The following is a 25,372-nucleotide window of genomic DNA, read 5'->3' on the forward strand; positions in this document are numbered from 1 at the left end:
GCGTTGTGAAGTAATCTCATTACGTATCTGTACTAATTAGCTTCCCCCCCCCCCAAAGTATAATTTCTCACTATTCTCCAAGACGTTCGCCAATAATATCTCTAAACAGCCAAATGCTGCAACCTGCGCACCTGACAAGAATGGCTGATTAGTTGTCTGGTCTTCACATCCCGAACCATGCTGGAGCGCTCATCCAACGGTGACGCTTCGGATTATTTGTTTCTAAAATGTTCAACACAATAGTAACACATGTGGTGAGTTTGACGTGTCTGACGGGCTTTGGATACTTCACTTATTACAGCTGTCTCGGATGTGTGTTTAAAATCCTTGCATCTATTTGCTGTTTTGTGTATATTTCTTATTTGTTGGCCAGTATCACGGACAATGCTTTGCCGAGGTTCAGGGTCAAATCAAAAAACAAAGCTGTCTTCATCACAGGTCAGTCAGTTCTTTGAAAGTAGTTCGGTAACTTTTCGTGTGATTTTTGTCTTGATCGTTCTTTATTTGTTATTTTTTTATATTACTTTAATTGAAAAGGTTGGATGTAATACTAAGTGAAATAATTAAAACGTTCAGTTTAATATGAATATACCAAAGTAAAATCTCGTTACAGCGAATGCCAATACAACGAAATATTCATTTTAACGAAATAAATTTTCAGTCTCATTTTAATTGCTTTTCATTGCTTCAATTTCATCACAATGAAATTCATGTTACAATGAACAAGATTTGCGGACCTTTTCAGTTCGTTGTAATTGGATTTCACTACATTTAATATATACTAAAGCACTCTTTAATGTGCGCGCATTAAACACATATAAAAATCAATAGCATATAAATACCTTTGTGCTAAAAAATAAAATTATGTAAGGAAAGTTATAAATGCACAAATTTATGAAACAAAATGTAAACATATATTTTGTGGTATGCACTAATTAGAGAGTACATAACCCGACTTTGCCTAGAGGTTCTTTTGGCTTAGAGGTAAAGCACTGGGTGACCGTCATAAAGGTCCGTGGATCAAATCCCGCCACGGGCACATCGCCCGCATTGTCATCCGCATCCGTAAGCAGCATGTTTCAATGTTTTTTTTCTTTCTCTTACAAAAAATGAAGTATTGTATTCGCGAAAAAAATTTCTCTCAAAAATCGACCTTAATTTCCATTTTGCTCACCCCTGAATGAATGTTGAGTTTTTTTTCGACTCGACCACACGTGAATAAGTGCCTAAGAACGTATAGACACGCGAAATATCCATTTTGAGATTCCTGAGTTAGTTACAACGAGTTTTCTCGTGACGTCTGTATGTACGTATGTATGTATGTGCGGATGTGCGGATGTATGTCGCATAACTCAAGAACGGTATGTCCTAGAAAGTTGAAATTTGGTACGTAGACTCCTAGTGGGGTCTCCTTGTGCACCTCCCCTTTTGGTTGCATTCGGTTGTTTCTAAGGAGATCTTTTGCTCCTTTTTTTGGGGAGGGGGGGAATCATTGTTAATTTCGATGTAAGCTCAAGTGGTGTTACAATTTGGCGGACACGGCGATATATCGCCAGTCTTTTGGTCGCCAAGTTTTGTCGCCAACTTGGCGACAAATTTGGCGTTTTTTTTAAAAAATCTGGTTACAATTTGGCCACTGTTGGTGATATTTAAAAAGTAAATTATTGAATCACATTAAAATTACCAATAATGGGAAAATGACATTAAATTGGAGTAAAAGGAAGTCATGTGAAGCACACATCAGCTCGTTTTTTTTTTTCGGATACTTTTTTAAGCATAAGTTCACATCTTTTGATTTGGAAAAGGAGTTCTTTTAACACGAAAAACGTGTCTGTGTTTTTTGAAAGGTGAGGTGGTGTGGTAGGATTTTTCACTCTTTAATGTTGAAGAAACAAACTACAATTTTTGACCATATTAGATGAACTATAATATTTATATTTTTCTTTGGAATTCGATGAATATTATACCATTGAATGATTAAGAAAGCATTCTGAAATAACTTTATAAGAAAGATTTCCCCTCCCCCATCAAGACCGGTCAAAAAATCAAATTACGTTACAGGATGTAAGTCATCCAATGGTCAAGTGAAAACAATAAGCAGTTCGTGATTGCTTACAAAATAGTAATAATAAAAATAATAATAAAAGTCCCTGCAGTATTACTAGAAAACTTATATAAAACTGGGATTCCATAAACTTTTCTAGTGACGATACAGCTTCTTTTTTAAGTAAAGATGACATTAAGAAGGTGTACTGTCACTAGTCAACTTTATTAAACCCGACTTTAGCTGTAGCTCCGCACTATGAATGCTGGAAATGCAAGGCAGATACACGAATTGTATTTTTGTGTATTAGTTATGACTGGTCATATTTTTACTTAAGGACGGACGCCGTGAGAAAATCATTTCTAAAAAGTTGCTTTTATTCAAAAAAATTTTGATCGCTGACTTTTCTTATGTTTACTCTTTTTGGTATGAGTTCCCGAAGTTTTCAAACGTTTGTAGTAACCGGCACAGTTTCTTCTTTAGTTATGTTATAACGGAACTTAAGAAAGAAGCTGTATGGGTTTTTAGAAGAGTTTGTGGAATCCTGGTTTCCTAGTAATTTTCTGGTATGTAGTAGTGCTCCCCCCCTTTTTTTTATAGTGTAGGTAACGATGGTTGTAATGTATTTACAAAACCTATAGCATATTTACAAAAATATTAGAATTAGTTAAATAAGAACAAATAATAGAAACGCATATTGCTCGGATTAAAAAAAAGTAATAATTAAGGGGAAGAAACACTTTTAAAGATACTTGAAAAAGAAAAAGAATGTGTTGTAGATAGAAAGAAAACACTGCGAGTGGTTTTTCTTAAATAAGAACAGAGGGAAAATACTTCACAATTTCCTATTTTCTGTGCATAGAAGCAGAAAGCAGTAAAAGTTTATTTTTAACTAAAAGTAATAATAGACAAGAAAGCACAGCACTAAATTTACCTAAAAATGAAAATAGATAGAAATTCTTCAAATAATATACTTTTAAGTTCAAAAACTTAAAATGGCTGGTTTCGGTGATCTTCTGTTATGAGATATACATTTTTCTGAATTCCGAAATGAAGAAAAATGAAATAAAATAAATAAAATCAACAATCGAGACGTTGATACAAGAAAAAAGGTTGCGTAAGTCTAGAGGAAAATTTATGTAGCTCAGGGGTTCTCAAACAGGGTGCCGTAGGAAGAGGCAAGGGGTGCCGCGAAATGTCCATGATAGGGTAGACCGACCAGTGAATGAAGAGTTAAGCACAATTTCATTTTTTAAAAATAATAGTAATTTTAAATTCTATACTCTACTGACCGCAATAGTTAAAACATTTTAATTGATTTATGTAAATATCCCTAAAAAATCGCGGAAACTTAAATGGTACCGCTTCCGACTTTTTTAGGTGTTTAAAGAAAAAATGGCACAACGACCCAGTGAATGAACACCTCCAACCAGTAAATGAACACAAATTGGTCCTGTAAATGAACATGATAAATTTTGATTCAAAAAGAAACTAAGTTTCTTTGAGATCTATCTATCTATATCTATTTATCTATCTATCTATTTATATAACTATCTATATCTATCTATCTATATCTATCTTTTTATATCTCTATCCATCTATCAATATACCTTTTTATCTATTTTTCTATCTACACATCGATCGGTCTATCTGTATGTCTATTTACCCATTTATTAATGTACTTATTTTTTTTTTCTATCTATCTATCTACTTATCTGTATCTAGCTATCCATATATTTTTCTGTCTATCTATATATCAGCCTTTCTATCTATCTATCTATCTATGTATATATGTACTTATCTATATATCAATCTATCTACTTATCTATCTATCGATCTATCTATCTACTTATCTATCTATCTATCTATATATATATATCTATCTACTTATCTATCCATCTATATATCAATCTATCTATCCATCTATCTACTTATCTATCTAGTTATCTATCTACTAATCTATATACTTATTTATCTATCTATCTATCTATATCTATCTACTTATCTATCTATCTATCTATCTATCTGTCTATGTACCTAACTATCTACCTATTTATCTGTCTGTACATCTAAATATCTGCCAATCTATTATCCTAATCAATCTATTTATCTATCTACTAGTGATGGGCATAATCGAGTTCTCATAATCGAATCACTCGATTATTCAAGATCATTCGAGAACTCGATTACCACGAGTTCTCGATTATCGTATCTCAAGTTCTCGAGCGATGAACTTCTCGAGTACTCGATTATCACTTTTCGAGTTCTCGAGCGATGAACTTCTCGAGTTCTCGAATATCACTTTTCGAGTTCTCGAGCGATGAACTTCTCGAGTTCTCGATTATAACTTTCTGAGAACTCGAGCGATCAACTGCTCGAGTTCTCGATTGTCACTTTCCGAGTGCTCGAGCGATCAACTGCTCGAGTTCTCGCTTTGAACTTCTCGAGATGTTGAGTTCTCGAGATATTGAGTTCTCGAGATCTTGAGTTTTCGAGATGTCAATCACTCGAGCAGTGTATTCTTCGATCGATTTCATAATCGAATGAAGCTCTCAATATAGTTGACTTCTGACAAGGGTGCCCACCTATGGAGGGGGGGGGGGGTCATGGCGCAGACATTGACATTTTTAGGGGAGTGTTTTAAGGGGTATTTTTCTCATTTGTTGGGGGGAGGTCTCTGCGATATTGAGGGTGGGGGGGGGGGGAGGCTTGACCTCAGGGCGGGTGGGCACCCTTGCTTCTGAAGTGTTTTAGTTGCAGGGGCGGATCCGTCATTTAGGCGGTCGAAGGGCTGGCTTTGAAAAGTTAATGATTTTACTTATGAATGAGCATGGTTTTTTTCTGTCTTCCGAAAAAATTTGCATTGAAACCTTTTAACCCTTCCCCCAGAAAGACGGGCTGCGCTGAGGAGCCCACAGGGGAGGTGGGTCATTGCGAAGACTGCGCCATTGAAATTCCTAATGGACGTTAGACTTTTTTAGGGAGTGTCCTTCTTGAGGGGGAGAGAGGATCCCTAATTTTAAAAAGTGTGCCAGCACACTTGAGGAATAGGTACCCTTGCGATCTAAATGGTATTACAATCAAATAATTGCCTTTCGAATGTTTCATTCGAATAGTGTTATAATTGAATGCATACTGTTGAATGCTTGATTATCAAATGATTCTTTGGGAATGCTTGGTAGTCTAATGATATGTTTTGAGCGAAAGGTGTTAATGAATGAACACATGGACGGGTCTGTGGGAGACATGTGTTGTGTGTCCCGGTGGTGGAAGTAAAGGTTGGAGGCGCTTATAAGGTTCTAACTTGAGAGACCTTAAAGTAAAGTCAAAGGCCTTAAAAGTAAAGTTCGGGTAAAAAGGGGGAATACTTAAGTTGAAAACCTGAGGGGATGTCTTCCCCCTTACGTTCACCTTCGACTATACGATTGGGTAATGATACAAGTGTCATTGGCAATAACAAACGTTTTAGAGCCCAAATATACACTGTAAAAAAATTCCGAAACGTTACTGGGTATTTCCGTGTCACGTTTCGGGATTTTAATGGTTTTTATGTACTTCCTGGAAAAATTAAGTATTCTTGACAAAAAGTTTCCTGAATTGCTACAAATCGCAAGAATGCAGACTTTTCACTGTTGTGAAAAATATTTTTAGCTCCCAGTTTAGAGATTAATTGAGCGTATTTATAAAGTGTATCGGCTTTGCTTCAAATACGGCCCGTCCCTGCTAATTAAACTCCCAAAGGGAGCGAAAAAGTGTGGACTGCATTGCTTTGCAAGATTTGCAGGCAAGTAAAATTCTCGTTACTTACTTGCAATTCTGGCATAGCTTTGTCCATGTTTGCAATAATGCTCTTTTAATTTTCTTGATAAATCAGAATGATGCCAAGATATTATTTTCACGGACACGACTGGCTTAAACGGGACGATTTCTGAATTTTTCAGTAGGCTTCCAGGATAATATTAGGAAGGTTACTAAATTTTAGCGGAAAAAGTTCATGGAATTTGCAAGATATGTTACTGGCAGATATTGGGCACATCAGCTGCCCATTATTTTCCAGGAACGTTTCTGAATCGTTTTTACAGTGTACAGATCACTGCAGACACATGTTTCGGGGTTTCAAGGAACCCTTTTTTCAACGCAAAATAGTGAGATTGTGGATGTAAGGACATTACTGGATGTCTTTACGGACCATTCATTAATTACGTAAGGGTCCCGAGGGGGTGGGGTTGGAAAAATGTCTACATACTTGGGGGGGGGGGGGGGGGAGAGGAGTTCAAACGCATTCTTACGCAGTATTTTCCAAGCCGATGTTTCTTTTGCGTCTGGAAAATAAAAACGTATTAGGATGACTGTTTTTTATTTGTTTTACGAAGAATTAATAATGTAAAACATAATAAAAGAATTGCACTATGTATGGCATGTTTTATTTTAACTACTATCGCATCATATACAAAAAAAAATGTCGGAAACACATTCAGTCTAGATTCCAACTTTTTAGTAAATATTTCTTCACACAAAAAGGTTTAATTTAATAATAGTGAATTAAATTTCGATTCCAGTGATATTAGATTAGTTATTTCATTATTTCGAAAAACGAAATGGAATCTTACGTAAGAATAGGGGGAGGGGTTTGAAAAACCTTACGTACCCTTACATGGGGGGAAGGGGTCAAAATGGCCAAATCATCTATATGTAACAAAGGAATGGCCCGTTATATGTAAAAGCTTACTATTTTGTTGAAAAAAGGGTACCTTAAAACTCCAAAACACGTTTCTGCAGTACTCCGTATATTTGGGATACAAAACGTTTGTTATTTCATGTTACTTCTCGGCACAAAGGTACTTAATTATTTCTTAATAAAACAAGTGGTTAACTTCTCGTGTAATTCATTCCTATGGGTGCAAATAAGAGGGGGTGAGGGGGGGGGGAGTTTTGACGTAAAATGCGGGATTGTAATTTTCAGGGGATTTTGTCTCTTTTGGGGGTTGTGCACTTGGGAGAAGAGCTTCATAGGTGGTGCCCTTTGCTCTTGGAATGGATAGATTTGGAATGATTTTTAAAATCGAATGATTGCTTTTCTCTTGCTTTATTCGAATGGGGTAATAGTTGAATGTTTGGCTTCAAATTTTCGATAATTGAGAGATTCCTTAATAATCGAACGAATTTTTAGAACGAAAATTGTTAATTATCATATGAGCGGATTAATGGAGGGGCATGTGTTGTGTGAGTGGCGGATACAATGGAGGGTCGTGGGGGTCATGACCCCCCCCCCTGAACTCTCGAGAATAGTATCCGTACACATTGTGTTCAAATAATTTATGCATAAAATGCAAACGATGAGAGTATCTTATCTTTTCAATACATCAATTATTTTTCAAAGAAAATATTTGAACTACTATTTTGTTTTATTGCTTATGAAATTAATTTGCAACGTTTATCCCCAATTATGTGCCTTATTCCTGACCGATTTGGGCCTTTTTATTGACCCCCAAAAAAGTTTCAGAATTTTTTCGTACTTAAAACGGGAATTTCGTTCATGGGGGAGGGCTTTCTTCAGCATGACCCCCACCCCCTTCAAGTGGTTTTCTGTATCCGCCCCTGGTGTGATCCGGTGGTGAAATCTTGAAACAAAGGATAGAGAAACGCTTTCCACACAGTTTTGAACTTGACAGTTATTAAGATTAAATACGTACGTATGTACAATTTTTATTGAAAAGTGAGGGATAATGTTAATATGGGCAAGTCGTTGGGCGACACTAGCAGGTTTAAACTTGAGAGTTGTTAAACTTAAAAATATATTAAACCGGTATCAAGGGCTTCCATATAGGGGGGAGCAAGTGGGGGCTCAAGCCCCCTCCCTCTTCTTTGAAATTAGGACATCCTTGCATTTAGTACTTTTTTTTTTTTTGCAAAAATGTAAAATCATTTCTTCTCCGGCAATTAATCAATAAGTTATTAAAAATGTCAAATTTTAATAACTCTAATCTGTACTGAAATCGGTTTCTATGGGGAAAATATCTGAGAACCTCCCCCCTTAAAATTTTGCATATGGGCGCCCTTGACCGGTATGGTACAAACCGTGTAATTAAAAATTTAATGTAGTCTTAGCCCTTTTTCGGATTATCGTTTCTTGGGGGAGGGGGGGGATTGTCATAGAAAGCTCGCCATTGCTCACAGGGACGGACGGACACCCCTGTCATTCTATAAGGTTTTAGAATCAAATCATTGCTTCTCAAATGTGTCACCCCTGTCATTCTATAAGGTTATTGAATAAAATAATTGCTTCTGCTTTTTTTCGAATGGGGTTACTCAGAGAGCACACTTCGTTGAGTAAACGTTTTAAAGCGATTGTTAACGCTGTGGCAGCCATGTTAAAACGTTTATGAAATGTTTAAACGCAAGGTGTTTATAATGCAATGGTGCCCCCCCCCCCATGGCGATGACACTCATCCCTCAAATGCGACGTTGAACCCCCTAAAATAAATTAAAGCCCGCTTAAGTTACCCTCTCCTCTTCAAAACTTCAATGGCGCGATCTGCGCCATTTACCCCCCTCCCCCGTGCTCTCTCTTGTATAATATATTGTTTGTTGTGGAATGCTCGGTTATCGAGCATCTCGGATGATTTGAAAACCGAATATGTAATCTGCTTTTCAGGGAAACTTGACAATCAATTTTAACCTTTTTGAGGACCAGCGCACGGAAAATGAAACGTAGCTACGGAACCTCAAGTTCCGAAATGGATCGTTGCGAGCCTAAGCATTTTCAGCAGTTTTGCCTCAACTTTACAAAAAAAAAAAAAAAAAACCCCATAAAATCAGCACATTAATTGACTGAAAATTTTTAAGTTGAGTAAATATACTAATCAACATTTACGAAACTATAAGGAATATGACATAAACAGAAGCGAGTAAAACAAGCAAAATACTTAAATTTAACTACCCACGCGAAAATAAATGCTACGCACACAAGAAGTCACAAATATCTTGCGTATGGAATTTCACACACAAAAAAAAAAAAATCTGTATAAAATGTAATTTTTATTTAAAAATTGGGCCGAAGAGTGGAAGCTAAAATTAATCCCACGCGACAAACTTCAATATTTCTTTTTAATGCACTCAGAAACATTTCAACTTCACTTCCAACACTTTTACTGTTATTGCATATTCCTAAAGTCGACGAATGAAAAAGAAAAATAAAAAAGAGCGGATCAAGAAAGAAAAAAAATAATCATGAACTTCAATGCACTTCAAGCCACACTTGTACACTTTTCAATGCGTCGGGAATCCCAATCCTCTGGAAAACGCAATCAGAAATATTTTACCCTCCCTCCTCATGTATTAGTCAGATAAATATACTTAACTACTCTTAACAAAAACAGCAAAAAAAAAAAAAAGCAAAGCTATAAACTAGGAAAGAATGAGTACTTTTGCGCAGAGCAACTATTCCCCTACTTGTTTACATTATTAACTTCGTGTTTGAGAGCCTGAAACCATTCGAAATAATCACGTGATAACTGAAAATCATTAGTTCAAATGCATAACCGATCGAATAAATCACTCAGTCGTCCAAATGCCGAGCTCCTAGTTTTTGACAAGCTAACAGGGAATTTAGTCGAACCTGCATCCCCCAAGGATTGCGACCCCAAAATGAAGACTAAAATCTAGCGAATCGACCCCCTAAAACAAGCTTGCATTTCGAACTTTACCGGAGGGTAAGGGGACAAAAGGTGTATCTGCTCATTTTATCGGAAAACAACAAAAAACTAGACCCACTTAAATGTAAAAACTAGAATTTTTCATGGAATTTGGGGGCAGTGGTACTGATCTCTCTTCTAAAAGGGGGGTGTCAATACCCCCCAATGTAGCCTAAAACTTCTAAAAGCCAGGAGGGTTCACCCCTTATTATACCCCTAAATGGTAGGCTAAATGTCACATTCCTATTTCGAGCGCACCCCTGCCAAAACAACTCGGGAATTCAACTGAAGTCAAGGGAGTCCACTCCCCCCTTTCGCAGGGCGATGGCGCACCCTCTCAAATGTTACGGAGCATCCGTCTAGAAAAAGCTCTCCCCCCCCTCCCGAAATGAGATTAAAAAAACAAATCTCAAAAAACCGCTTCTAAAAATTTCGGTTTCGCAGGCTGCGCCATGGACCCCCTCCCCCACTTCCGAAAATGAGATTTAAAAAACCCTCTCAAAAAACCGGCTCTAAAAATTTTAGTTGCACAGGCTGCGCCATGCCCCACCCCCTTTTAGTGGGCACCCCCGTAGCAGTCAACTCAATTTTGGAAAGGCTCAGAAAATGAACTACTCGAGTACTCGATTCAAACGTCTCGAGATTTCGATTAGAAGCATCTCGAGATCTCGATTTAAAACATCTCGAGATCTCGATTCAAAAGATCTCGAGAAGTCAATCGCTCGAGTACTCGATTCAAAAGATCTCGAAAAGTCAGTCGCTCGAGTACTCGATTCAAAAGATCTCGAGAAGTCAATCGCTCGAGAACTCGATTTCAAAGATCTCGAGAAGTCAATCGCTCGAGTACTCGATTCGGAAGATCTCGAGAAGTCAATCGCTCGAGTGATCGACTTAAGAAGATCTCGATTATCAATCACTCGATTATCAGAAGTACTCGATTCCCGAGATCTCGATTATCAAAAGATCTCGATTATGCCCATCACTACTATCTACCTGCTTTTTTACCTGTCTATCTATCTAACTATCTCCTTATCAATATATCTACCTATCTATATCTATCCACCTATGTATATCTATCGGTCTATCTACCTGTCTATATATCTACTATCTATCTCTATATCAGTCTCCCTACCTAGCTATCTATCTCGATATTAGTCTCTCTATCTACCTATCTATCTATTAACCCCTACCTATCTATTTATCTATCAATAAATATATCGATCTATCTATCTACCTATCTATTCTATCTCTATATTTATCTACCTATATATCTATTTACCTCTTATTTTTTATATATCTATATCTTCCTCTATTTATCTATCTATCTATATACAAACATACATACATACATACGTATCTACCTACCTATTCTCTCTCTTTGTATATATATTTCTATTTCTCTATTTCTCTATCTATCTATCAAGAGAGATAACGATATAGAAAGATAGATGTAGGTAGGTAGGTTAATATACAGATAGAGATATAGATAGATAAAAGATAAAACTCAGTATAAAGTGCATTGTTTGCAAAGACAAAAATAAAAAAATTATGAAGCATAATGAAATACATAAATAAATAAGCATATAAAACTCTGCATTACAAAAAAGTACGAAAATGAAAATATCTCAAAGAAGCTTCAAATTTCTTTTTAAATCAAAAGAAATTTTGCCATTGTTCATTCACTTGGTTTTTGCAATTTTTTGTACCCAGTGACTGAACACCCCTCTACCTGAAAATCTACGCATTCTGCATTGACTGAAACAATTTAAATCCATAGCCTAAATATGTATACTTAATTTTTCTTTCGTAGAGTTAAAAAATAAAATTTATCGATAAAAATAATATGTATCAAAATAATTGCTAGCATGAAACCAGCCTTATTATTTTGAAAGAGAGAAAGAACGATTCACGGCAGTGAAAATTTGAAGTTTTTTCCAGAAAAAAAATACGAATCCAAAGTAACCAATAAGGTGTCAGATAGCTTAGAATATCAATAAAGAACGCTTTTGTAGTGAATTTATTCAGAAAAAAATTTTGGAAGCTTAAAAAAAAAAAAAAATGACGCGCTGTTCATTCACTGGGTGGTGTTCACTAACTGGTCGGTGTACCCTATTCATTTATATGTTAGGTTGGTGTGCCAAATAAGGCCATGTAAATCAATAACGCCATCCCGCAATATTTTGGCGTAGCATAATAAAAGTTCGCTAAATCGTGTTTTCATTGTCATCATAAAGCCTGACTGATGATTAAGCCTTTTCAAGAAGCAATTTTTGATTACCAGGCAGCAACGTAGCAGAATTTATTACAGAAGAGAAGTGTTAAAAAAATTTTTGAAAAAAAAAATAAAAAAAAAAAATAGAACCGACTTCAAAATTGCTCTAAAAAGTGAAAAATAATTTTATTCTTTAAACACTATCGATAATACTTTTAAACATAATTTTTGAAGTTGGCGCAAAAACAAAAAGCAAAATCCAGTGTAACCATGCTCCGTTCATATTTTTTTCAGAAAATCATCCAAAGTTAGAAACGAAACATTTATATCGTTGCTCAAATATGCTGTCATCAATGCATAATGTATGTGGTAGTGAAGAAAAGGCATGGTTAAATTTATAGTTGTAGTTCAGTTATGACTGTGAATGATCTTATCTATCGTTTTTTCGCCAACTTCAAAAATTATGTTTAAAAGTATTATCGATAGTGTTTAAAGAATAAAATTATTTTTCACTTTTTAGAGCAATTTTGAAGTCGGTTCTATTTTTTTATTTGGGTCATTCCATGTGAAATGAGCAAATCAGCTGTGGCTGACATGTCACAGATTTCAATGAAAATTTTTATTTAGGTAAACCATGCATATCTATGTGAAAATGCAAAGTATGAAAGTTTAAAAACTGTTTGTTGCTTCGTTATTGAAATTAGAAATTGATGCTTACGCTAAGCCTAAATTTTCAGAGTTCATTGCTGCCAGTTTGTGACTCAATAACTAAAAAAGTTATAAACCTACACTTAAAAAATAAATATTTCCGCATTCTATAAACAAATCTCTATTGAGAAAGAGCAAATTAAAACTTACTCGGATCTTTTTTTGAATCTGAGATATTAACAAAGATTGAAATTTTGCCAATTTACTTCAGATTTTAAATCACTCTTCTAGCTCTTTTAATGAAAAAATAACAGTAAAAATGATTCAGATTGAAAAACTATCTATAAGTAAATGTCTGCTCTAATTTAGTAACTGTTTATGAATTTCTTAATGACGAAATTGTACTTAAAAAAATCGAAAATTTCCAAAAATTTCATTTTTTCCTCTATTTCAGATGTTTTTTTTGAAGATGAGGGAATGCTCTAAATTTACTCAATTTTTTTACATAATATATTGAAGTGTCTTTTAGATGCTACTAAATTTTAATCATTGGTATCAGCGTATTTTTGTTACTAGAGAAACTTGAACTGAGGTAAAATTTCATTAGTTACTTCTTTTTATTTTGTAAGTTTAGCAAAACTAACCATTTCTTTCGTGTTTCATTTTCTCAAAAGCATGTTTATGAAGTACATGCTGAAATGTACATTTTTTTTAAATTGAAATAAACGTCAGTTTTACTTGCTTTTGTATCATTTAGTCGTTTATCTAGTTCTTTGAATTCTCGTAATTTCACATTTTGGTCAATCCAATTCAGGTTCCATACAGTATAAACTACTCGTTCATGTCCAAATATTTCTAAGTTATCAAATTAAAATAATTATTTTGAAAATTACAATATGTTTCTTCAGTATAAAGTATTATATAGGGCACAATATACGTAATTTAAAAAGGTGCCTTGAAGTTTTCACACTTTTTATTTTTGTTTTAGTGTGTGAATTGATTAGCAAAATTGCTTAATTTCAAAGACCTGTATCTTTTTTATAAACCAAATACAAAAAAACAATATATATAACATGTATAGTACTTGAATGGAATATTCATTGGCCAAGAAATTTTATTTTTAATTCAATCCTCTTTTGGTTTATAGGGGTCTAAAAATGTCATTTTTGTCTTTGTTTCGATTTTCGAGGGACTGTAATCTATAAAGGGTACACAAACACACAGCAACAGTTACATATTCTTTTTAGCATGGTTCCATTGATTAGATATTTGCCGTATTTCATTTTGTGTTTCCGTCCCCTACGTGAGTTATCCCCCTTTGAAATGAGTAAAATTTTTACATTTGGCCTTGAATTTTAACCTGTTGCCATTATTTTAATTATTAACTTACAGCTACGTAACTCAGCATGTAAGACTATCAACTTATGCACTTTAACATCAAAGCGTTAAATTAACTGTCATAAATGTAATTCAAATAGATTTTGGCCAAAATGCAAAGGTCTAAAAGTGACATTTTTGACTACGAAGATCACTTTTGATGACTTCTAAAAAATCAAAGGTCCAGTTGAGAGAAAAAATAAAAGTGGTTTTAAACAACTTTCATATGCAGCTTTTAGGGATATGAATTTCAAAAAAATAAAAAATGGACCAGGGCAACCATCAGTCGAACCTGTATGGATTGACCTATAAAACAGAAGGAAAATGCCATTTTTCTGAATTTTATTTTACGTTTGGAAATCAAAAACCAATTTCTAGTTTCTTCAAGCAAATAGTAGAAACACAGCTCTATATTCTTGAAAAATTTTAAAGTTGTCTGAATTTTCTCTCATTTGAATTTTTGTATGTAAGTGAAGGGGAAAATCATCATTTTACAAAATGTCACTAAGTTTAAAACTGATTTTGAAGACAAAGGAGTTAAAATACAACTTCAAAAGTAAGGTATTTCTTTTATAATACTTAGCACATTATTGGGTATTAGTTTCATCAAAGCTAATGCATTCCTTAAAGATTGAAATTAAAAAATAAAATGCTTAATTATGAGAAAATTGAAATATTTTCAGTTTTTGAAACTCGGTTAAAACTTAACTATAATAACTTTGAAAATTTTACTGATATCAGATTGATTACCTTACTCCATAGATTGCAAAAACATATAACTTTTATGTTTTCATTAGATAGTTAATAAGATACAAGCCTTCAAAAGTGCAACATTTAGCATTTATGAGAAGGCTGTTCAATTTGACCAATTTTCAGCCGCATGTAACTATTTAAATAAAAATTTTTAAGCTAAAATATTTTAGATATTTTTATATAGGCATAAAAGGAACCTGTATACCAAATTTCATAAAAATCTGTTACCATGCGGCCATTAATTTTTTGCGAATTTTGCTCATTTCGCATGGAATGACCCATTTTCTAGTGTAAATGTAGGTATTTCAGTAAAAGTAAGAAATTACCATCACGAAACTTCACCGTATTTTTCATAAAAATGCTCCATACTAAAAAGAAGTAAGAAAACTATAAGCACACCTTAAACTTTAAGCGATTGGGTACTAAAAATTTATCTTTGTTACTCTCTGGAATTCATATTCTGTGTGCTAATTTAATGATAACCATTTAAATATTCCGTTTTCCCTAATTAATTTGCATTTCACAGCATACAAGTTGCTTGTGATACAATTCTGTACAGTTGAGGTAAAACTAATCTAGTAGTATAGTGGTGGTCCTGATTATTGCATCCCCTCGCTTCCAGGTTAGGTTTACCCCCACTATGGAGCAATGACACTGAAGAAACTTGATGCTTGCTTCAGAGAAGCCTTTATTCAAAATTATCATTACAATTACTATTAATGTTACTGTTATATGGCAACAAACTTTTATAACAATGAGTTTCATCTTACTAATATTATATATGCGAAAGTTTGTCTGTATGGATGTATGGATGTATGGATGGATGTTTGTTACTCTTTCACGCAAAAACTACTGAACGGATTTTGATGAAACTTTACAATAATATAGCTTATGCATCAGAATAACACATAGGGTAGTTTTCGTCCCGTTATGGGGGGCAAAACCCCCTTAGGGGGGCAATAAAACACAATTTTTGTATAAATTCTCTAATATTGGGATGAAAAAATTCTTGCACATATTTACATTATATGTCCATCGAAAGCTCTGATTTTTCTGCTGAAGATGGCACCTGTTCGAAATTTCTAAGTAGAATAAAAAACGAGTTATGAGCTTTTTAGATCCATGTTCGAAGGCTTTCCTCATTTCAATACAGTATTTAGTGTATCATCTCAACTCCCTGTTGATAGCGACAATTGTTGTATTGTTGACTTTCTATGCTTTTCGTGATTGTTCAAGGCTTTTCTCAAGTCAAATCTTGAAGTAAGATTTTTGCACAAAATTGGCAAATAATACATGATTTGGCTGATGATTTTCCATTTAAACGGAACTTTAATGTAATTAATGGTTTTTATTATTATTTATGCTGACTGAACACTTACTCATTATCCAAACAACCAGCAGATCGCCAAAATTTTTGCAGAAAGATTTCCGTAGCTGATGCATTTGGCAGTTTTTTCAACGTTGCTGTTTTTGATGCCGAAGACTACGTCATAATGTTTCTTAGCTTTCACCATGTAAACAAAATATCGCCAATCAAAGAATTTTCAAAAGACTTTTTTTACTGTGTCAAATAATCCAGCAACTAAATTAGGCAAATCCGTAAACAGCACAAAAACTTCCATTAATTTTCCTTTTTGCACAATTTCAAACAATCACCAAATTTTATTACTTATTTTGGTAACATTTCGGATGAAACTGTTTAGCGCCATTTCAGTGGCGTAGCTAGACCCGACTTTCGGGGGAGGGGGTTACTTCTTTTATATATATATATATATATATATATATATATATATATATATATATATATATATATATATATATATATATATATATATATATATATATATGTATAATCGCTTGGAATTTTTTCCTTTTCTTCTTTTTTTTTTCTTTCACTTCTCTCTTCTTTTTCTCTTTCTTTTGAGACTAACTTTTCGGGGGGGGGGGGGGGGGTTGTCCCCAACCCCCCCCCCCTTAGCTACGCCCCTGCGCCATTTTATGGTGACCAAAAATATTTCAGCATCTGGCGACGATATCTCTGTAACGAAAATTAATATCATATCGTTTTACAAAGTAAGGAAAGAATGGGGGAGCATCATCGAAGGTACCCCCGAAACGACTTTCGCAAATTCGGTAAAATCGCACCAAGAGCCACAATGATTGAAATTTCCCGAAATCACTAAAGCAAGTATAAGGGGATTACGAGCGCAGCTACTTTTTTTTTAATCACTTCGTACTTCATTAGCCATACAGAGAAAGTTTTAGACTCCATGTTAAAAAAAAAGTATCAACAGATTAATCTTTTTAACCATGAGAAGATTAATTTCATGTTTTGGAAATTTGTATATGCTTAAATATGGTGCTTTCGTTTCTAAATCAATACTACTTTGTTCTTTATACTTATTGCTGTTTTAGTTTTATGGGTAAGGAAGAAACTCGATTTTTAATCACGTCAAAAAGATGTGTTTTAAATTCTTTTACTTAAAACAGAAAACAAAAGCAAGTAACGATTTTTTTCTAATAATTATTACTGACCCAGGCAACGCCGGGTATTTTTGCTAGTATTTAATCATTTAATAGGGAAATTGCATGAAATTTACTGTTTTTTGCCCATAACTTTTTGTATAAGGAACAAATATGGTCAAACAAAGTAATGGGACCTAAGTTGAACCATCCCCTATCCATTAAAAAAATAATCATCAAAATCGGTTTACTAGGTGAGACACTGTGAGTGGGGGAAAAAAAAACATACGGTATGAACTGATAACCGCCTCCTTTTCGAAGTCGGTTAAAAACTATCTTACCGCATTTTACGGTATGTTTTGCTTCGACATAGTTAACTGTAATTTACTAGCAAAAATTTTTTTTATTGCTCTTGAAGCTTAATTTATGTAGTTGACTAATTAAAAGAGAAAAATGTGTTTGTGCACAGTTATTTTTTCCTATGATTTGATGTCCTGGCAAAGTAAATTTTAGCCCAATAAGTCCATCTGATGAATATGCAAAAGCTGGTGCCAATCCACTCATAAATGAGAGTGATATTTGGTTATGAACTTTAGGATGGCCTTATTTACCGCATTTACCTTATATAACAGATGGACTAGGGTGCCACGAGAAAAATCTATTTTGTCAAAGGGTGCCGTGAGTCGAAAAAGTTTGAAAACCCCTGATGTAGCTTATTAAATACACTAAAAATTGTTTTTACGAATGCGTTGTTACTGAAACGATTTTTTTTGTGTGTGTGCGGTACATGAAAATTTCAATCAGATTGGGACTCAATCACTCAATTGACGAAATTATTTATGAACGAGTACGAGGTAATATCTTCTAGTGACGTCAAGGGCACCCTGATGGGAGATCACTGTGACCTCCCAAAAATGTCCTTATTCAGGAAATTTTGTCCGATGATTCGGCAAAATTATCGTAATTTGTTTATTTTGATTATGTTTGAAGAAGCAATTCCTAGTCATTTCGTAACTTTTTGGGTATTTCTCTAAGTGAGACCTTTTTTATGCGATCCCTATCCATTGCATTAAAAAATTATTTTTTAGCTGTGTTGCGAAAACAACTTTTTATAGCTGCTCGTGAAGTTTCGAACGATTTTTTGCATGCAGTCCTTATCCACCGCATATAAACAGGTTTGGGTGCAGTTTAAATAAAATGGCATGGTCATTGAAGAATATACTTAAATCTAACTACGAGTAAGTTCATTAATGCTAGAATGTTTACTACCGATTGAAGGTAAAGCGCAGTTTCTGTAGAAATGAGTTTTTTTAAAGAAACAGTTTTCGACTCTTATCAGCATTAGGAAAATGTTGGAATTTCGCTTTTTTTTTTTAAATTTATTCGTGCTTTATTTTCAGCGAAAACCAAACATTGAAGCTTGTACAATAAAGGTAAAGTGCAGAAAAGAGGCGATGACAAAAATGCAAAAGAATGAAAAATTTTCAGATACTGCGTTTTATCCTATTATGTAAAAAGATGAAGATAAAATAAAGATGCATCTGCAATTCTGCTGCCTTCAATTCCTTTTATCATGGTTTATCTAAAATGCTTATGTTCGAGGGATACCTTAGTGATAATTTGAATATTTAATGAGAACGATCTTCTAGCGTCTCTCTAAACATCGAGTTCACTATCGACAATACAAACATAGCTCAAAAATAAATAAATAGAATAATAATAAACGAGAGCATCTAGGTTTTAAGTATTAATAGTTGATTTACACTTAATTATCGCAATACAGGTCTGCCAACCCCGTACTTTGTAAAATGCATAAGATGAAATTAAAAATTGCGGAAGAAATACCACAAAATACAGATTTCACGTAGCATCAAATTATATATTTTTTAAGCAATTAGAATTAAAAGTAATTAATTTTAAATTAGTAATTTTGAAGCATCTCATCAGAATGTCATACTACTTACAGCTTACAGTACTTTATTCTGACATTTTCATTACCAAACATATGGTTATAAATTTAGGGTTTACAAAAAAAAAAAAAAAAAGACATAATAATTAAAATCCCTATAGTTTTATGTAACACAAGTTAACAAAAAATAAATATTTCTTTATAAAGTAATTCTCATATATATATTTCTTGTTCAAAGATGCGGCAGTTGCACTCTTTGCTTTCTTCAAAAAAGCTTTTGAAAAATATACTGCATAACATGTTTCTTTCTGTATACTTTTATTTTACCCAAGTTTTATTTTATTTTACTATTTTTTCCAAAAGTTCGTCAGGCATAGGAGGAACAGAAAAGTGTTCGGTTCTTTTTGACGAGTTCACTCTCTCACACTCTATGTTTATATACGGAATAGAAGGAACAGTCGTAATATTTTTTTTAAACAAATTCTGAATTTTAATTTTTCTGTCGGCATCACGAATTAATGTCTGAGACATAAATCGTTTGATGATAAGAAAATGTGAAATCAATCGATTATCAGTCAGAAAAAGTGGTAAATAGGGATTAAAAAACGGAAAGTTTCCTCAAAATGCGGTAAGGTTGGTAGGTCTGCAATACATTCAAAATATTTACGTTATGTTGTGATTACTAATTGGTTTTCAATTCTGAATTAATAGTAGGAGGAGCTGGGCCAAAGTAAAATGGTAAAATATTTTACCAACTTGCCCCACACTCCCCTACGTAATATAGTTCAACGTTTTTTTCCTTCTAAATTGAGGAATCTTAAAGAATGCCACCATTGATTATTGTATCAGGTATTCTCAACCACTGATCTGCAAAAATTAGCAATGGTCCGCGGAAAATTTTGATTGGTCCTTGGAGATTTATACCTGTTCACATAAAAATATTTCTTCAGGCAAAAAACAGTAATAGTACCATCTTATACGATTAATAGTACCATCCATTTTTTTAAGTCAATTTTATGATATTTTTTGCAATATTCTGGGAGTTTCCTCAAAGGTTTATGTACTTTTGTACGATAATTATGTACCATAAATACTAAATTTAAAATTTTGTTTTAGTAGTTAAAGATTCACCGCTCTAGGAGGTGAGGAGATTTAGCTATTTACAAATTCTTTAATCTTAAAGTTCACGAATTTTTGAGAAACTGACTATATTGTTTTTATTACAGTGCGAAAGGTCTACAAATTACTTATTTTGAGAGTTTGAATCTGGATAAAAATCTATTGCAGTTAGGTTATCTAAAATTTTCAATTCAATTCAAGAAATAACTCTCAAGAGCGCCACGAAGGGGGATTTCGAGGGTAACCCCTCCCCCCGCCAGAGCTTTTTGTTTTTACACGTATTGCCAATCCTAAAAAGGCAATGAATACCCATATGAAGAATGTTATGACCAAACCCACACCTCCCAGAAAGAAAACTCTGGCTGTACAAGTGCCTGGCACGAAGTAGAATAGTGTCTGAATCTTCCAGGAACTGCAAAAAGTGCACCATTAAGGTTGGGATAAAACTTTTTGAAAAAAAGATCAAAATTGAAAAAAAAAAAAAAAAATGTTTTGATATCTAAATGAGGTTTTATTCAAGTTCTGAATTTTCTTTATCAGCGAAAGACTTCATAAAAACCCTGTATAATTGAACTATATATTTGATTCTTTATAGGTTGTGACACCGGTTTCGGTCAAATGCTGGCCCGTCGGCTGGATAGCATCGGTTTTAAAGTGTTCGCCGGATGTCTAGACCCTGATGGAGCAGGAGCACGGGCCCTGAAGGACACCACGACTCACCACCTGCGGATAGTTCGCTTGAATGTGACACAGGATGACAGCGTTCGGGAAGCACTCGAAACTGTGAAGAAGGAAATGGGCGATTGTTGTAAATATTTTTTCAATGGTTTCTCCAAATAATATTTCTGCGAATATCAATGAAGGTTGGGAAGAATAGTTATAGTGTGGGACTCATAAGTTGAGCTCCGATATTGACAATATCGGCACTGATTTCAGTTGGGTTATTTTCATGGTAGTGTTTCGAAAGTTATTCAAACTCAAATCAGGGCCAATAACGCGTTTTTTTTTTTTTTTTTTTTTTTTGCACTAAACTCCACAAAATGACATAAACATTGTTAAGGTCATAGCTTAATTAACCAAAGCCGCACTATACTATGTAGTATAATCCCGTTGCAACGAATATCAATATAACGAAACGTACTTTTCAACGAAATCAAGTTCCAGTCCCTATTTAGTTTCCAATACATTGCTTGAATGCAGTTAATCAAAATTTTTAAGAAAACGAACTAAATTTGCTGTTACATTGACGCTTGGTGATTTGCTTGCTTTATTCCTTGGAGAAAAAAATAAAAATATCATTTACTTCGTCATCATGCTTGTTCCTCATTTTCCATTTTAATGGAGCCTTTAATGTTTTTTAATGACTTAATATCTTTATTTAAGGGAATTTTTTACGTTTTGATTGAGTTGGTAATGTTTTCTAACTTGATTGGCGAATCATTTTGCATTTAAATTGAACATTTAATGCTTCTTAATCGTGTTTTTTAAAGATTATTTTTCAGTTCACTTTTTCTGTCATAATTCCTGCGTTTTGCTTCAGGTTTTTAATTGTTACCCAAAACTGCAAAAATAATAGCAATTATAAGTTATAATGCTTCCACTTTGTAATTGTTGCCAAAGAAACAATGAATAAATGAATTATTAATAAATTTAACAAATTAATTTCAAGGCTTAACTTAAGCAAGCATATACTTGTGGGCGTTTTTAAAAGCTTTTTTTTTTTTCACTATAAGGTAAACACACAAGTAGTGGCCACTTCAACGTTTATATATGAAAAAATAGGATTCTAGGTCTGCCAATGGATTTAAGCGTGCAGGAGATAATGCTTCATGTACGTTTGATGCACTCTTGAATTTATTGGCAGACCTGGAGTCCTATTTTTTCAAATATAAACCTTGAAACAGGCCACTACTGAAGCACTGGCCACTACTGGTGTGCTTACCTTATAGTGAAAAAAAAAAGGGAAGGGGCTTTTAAAAACGCCACAATATACCGGGCGAAATCGGCTGAGAGCACTCTATCAAGTCTCCTTTACAAAAAAAAAAAAAAAAAAAAAAAAAAAAAGAAGAGAAAATGAAGGAGAATTTATGAGCTACGATGTCACAGATACACACGTATGACACATAATACACATTAAAATTACTACTTCTTTTTTACGTCGGTAGTTTTGAAAGGCCTACTGGGATGGTGTAAAGTCAAGGGTCTCCAACCTTTTTTACTCAAGGGCCTTAAGAGTCATTATTTTGAAGTTCAGACAAGGTGTGGCAGTGACCATTTTTGATTTTTATAATTTTTTTATATGTCAAAGTAGGCCATGAGAAGTGAACATTCTGAAATTTTTACCCTTCCAAAAAAATTTTTTCGCTCGTTAAAAATTCCCAAAGTTTGACGTTTTGCAGCGCTTTTTAGAAAAATTCTAAAAGTCGCGTTTCAGTGCGCTTTAGCTCTTTACAGAAACACCACCCCACGGTTATGTTTATATTTATTGGTTGTACTGTATCTAGTGATGATGACTCTATAGTTATTTTGGTTGGGGGTTGTTGCTTTCTTCAGATAAGTGGTCGCAAAGTATGGATTTTATCTGTTTTCGCGCAAGTTGAACCTGCGTTATTTCCCCCAAAAAGCCACCCCCCGAAAAAAATGTAACATATACTGAAAGTTTATACTATGAAGAGAGTAAATAGCACAAAATTTGTTTGAGGTTTAATTTTTTTTTAGGAGAAAAATACTCTGATATTTTTCAAATTATCAAAAATTGTGCTTTTTTGATCGCAATTAACTCAAAACAGCATCACTAGGAAAAAAAATCTTTTATACATTATGGTACCTGGCTATGTGTAAAACATCATGAAAAAGAAAGCAGCATGGGATCTCTTCTTGTTTTCCAGAAAATAATTTTTTTTGTAGCTCATTTTATGCGTTTTCTCGTACGTAAAACATGTGTCCAGTATGCAGATTAGATCTTCTAAAACTTTAAGGATGTAGTAAGAATGTATATATGTGTGTATAGAGAAAGAAAAAGACTAGTAATAATTTATTTTTCTGATTTTTACAAATTGATGTATTTTAATTGCAGGTAATTCAGAAAACGATAAATCCATATCATATATATATATATATATATATATATATATATATATATATATATATTATATATATATATATATATATATATATATGTATTGATTTATCGTATCAATCCCAAAATAATTATTTTTTATTTATGTCCATAGCAGTGGAAGAAATTTCATGAATAATATCTGCTTCACTTTCCTCTAAATGTCTATTTTCTATGTCATCTTCAAATACCTCTAAAAGGCTGTCAGTTCTTGATAAATCAGTATTATTCGCTTTTTCTTGCTTGGGATATCAGCTAAAAACAGTTTGAATTTGACTTTTTGTCAGATATTCGTTCGGTTGGGATATTTTTATGTCTTCAATCATCTCTGTTCTCATTGCATGTTCTACTTGGTCGGACGTCTGTTTTCTGCCGGTTTTTTACCATAAAGGAACTTTTCATAAAGAAATTCTATTTGTTTCAATGAAAATTGTGTACTTTTACGAGTTGGGAGAGCCCACCCCTCACATGAGATTTCCAAAATGTTTTCTTCTTTGTTTTCTCTTTTGTTGCAGAACATGCAATGAGAATAGAGATGATTGAAGACATAAAAATATTCCAACCGAACGAATATCCGACAAAAAGTCAAATTGAAGCTGCTTTTAACCGATGTACAAAGGAAAAAAAAAGCAGATAATACTGATTTATCAAGAACCAACAGCCTTTTAGAGGTATTTGAAGATGACATAGAAAAAAGGCATTTAGAGGAAAGTGAAACAGATATTGTTCATGATATTTCTTCCATTGCTACGGACATAAATAAGAAAGAATTTTGGGATTGATATGATAAATCTATATATATATGTATATATATATATATGCATATATAAATATATATATATATATATATATATATATATATAAATATATATATATATATATATATATATATATATATATATATATATATATATATATATAAATATATATATATATATATATATATATATATATATATATATATATATATATATATATATATATATATATATATATATATATATATGATATGATATGGATTTATCGTTTTCTGAATTACCTGCAATTAAAATACATCAATTTGTAAAAATCAGAAAAAATAAATTATTCTAGTCTTTTTCTTTCTCTATACACACATATATACATTCTTACTACATCCTTAAAGTTTTAGAAGATCTAATCTGCATACTGGACACGCGTTTTACGTACAAGAGAACGCATAAAATGAGCTACAAAAAAAATTATTTTCTGGAAAACAAGAAGAGATCCCATGCTGCTTTCTTTTTCATGATGTTTTAAACATAGCCAGGTACCATAATATATAAAAGGTTTTTTTTCCCTAGTGATGCTGTTTTGAGTTAATTGTGATCAAAAAAGCACAATTTTTGATAATTTGAAAAATATCAGGGCATTTTTCTCCTAAAAAAAATTAAACCTCAAACAAATTTTGTGTCATTTACTCTCTTCATAGTATAAACTTTCAGTATATGTTACTACTTTTTGGGGGAAATAACGCAGGTTCAACTTGCGCGAAAACGGATAAAATCCATGCTTTGCGACCCCTTATCTGAAGAAAGCAACAACCCCCAACCAAAATAACTATGAAGTCGTCATCACTAGATACAGTACATCCAATAAATATAAACATAACCGTGGAGTGGTGTTTCTGTAAAGAGCTAAAGCGCACTGAAATGCGACTTTTAGAATTTTTCTAAAAAGCGCTGCAAAACGTCAAACTTTGGGAATTTTTAACGAGCGAAAAAAAATTTTTGGAAAGCTAAAAATTTCAGAATATATACTTCTTATGGCCTACTTTGAGACATAAAAAAATTAGGAAAATCAAAAATGGTCACTGCCAAAATTTCCGTTTTTTGTCTGAATTTCAAAATAATGGCTCTTAATGTACATTTTAGATGCAAGGCGGAGTAACAATCCAACAATATTTCAGCTCAAAGGTCTAGTTACCGAAAACCCATCCTCCCCCCATAACTCACAAATATTTTTTTTTACTTAATCGCTCAGTTGTGGAGTTTTGAGATTTTCTGGGCTTAGCTTC

At 33.4% G+C, this 25,372-nt stretch overlaps 1 protein-coding gene across 1 annotated transcript in view; it reads left to right on the forward strand.

The window, feature by feature from the left end:
* The first annotated feature begins 212 nt into the window (after nt 1-212).
* Nucleotides 213-25,372, forward strand: part of LOC129217522 (short-chain dehydrogenase/reductase family 9C member 7-like) — a 30,488-nt gene continuing 5,328 nt past the window's right edge. The window contains exons 1-2 of the mRNA XM_054851838.1: nt 213-438; nt 20,815-21,027. Coding sequence (XP_054707813.1) covers nt 228-438; nt 20,815-21,027 — 424 coding nt within the window. The 5' untranslated portion in view covers nt 213-227. The remainder of the gene's footprint in view (nt 439-20,814; nt 21,028-25,372) is intronic.

The sequence above is a fragment of the Uloborus diversus genome, chromosome 2 (genome assembly GCF_026930045.1).
Source record: "Uloborus diversus isolate 005 chromosome 2, Udiv.v.3.1, whole genome shotgun sequence".
NCBI classification, from domain to species: Eukaryota; Metazoa; Arthropoda; class Arachnida; order Araneae; family Uloboridae; genus Uloborus; species Uloborus diversus.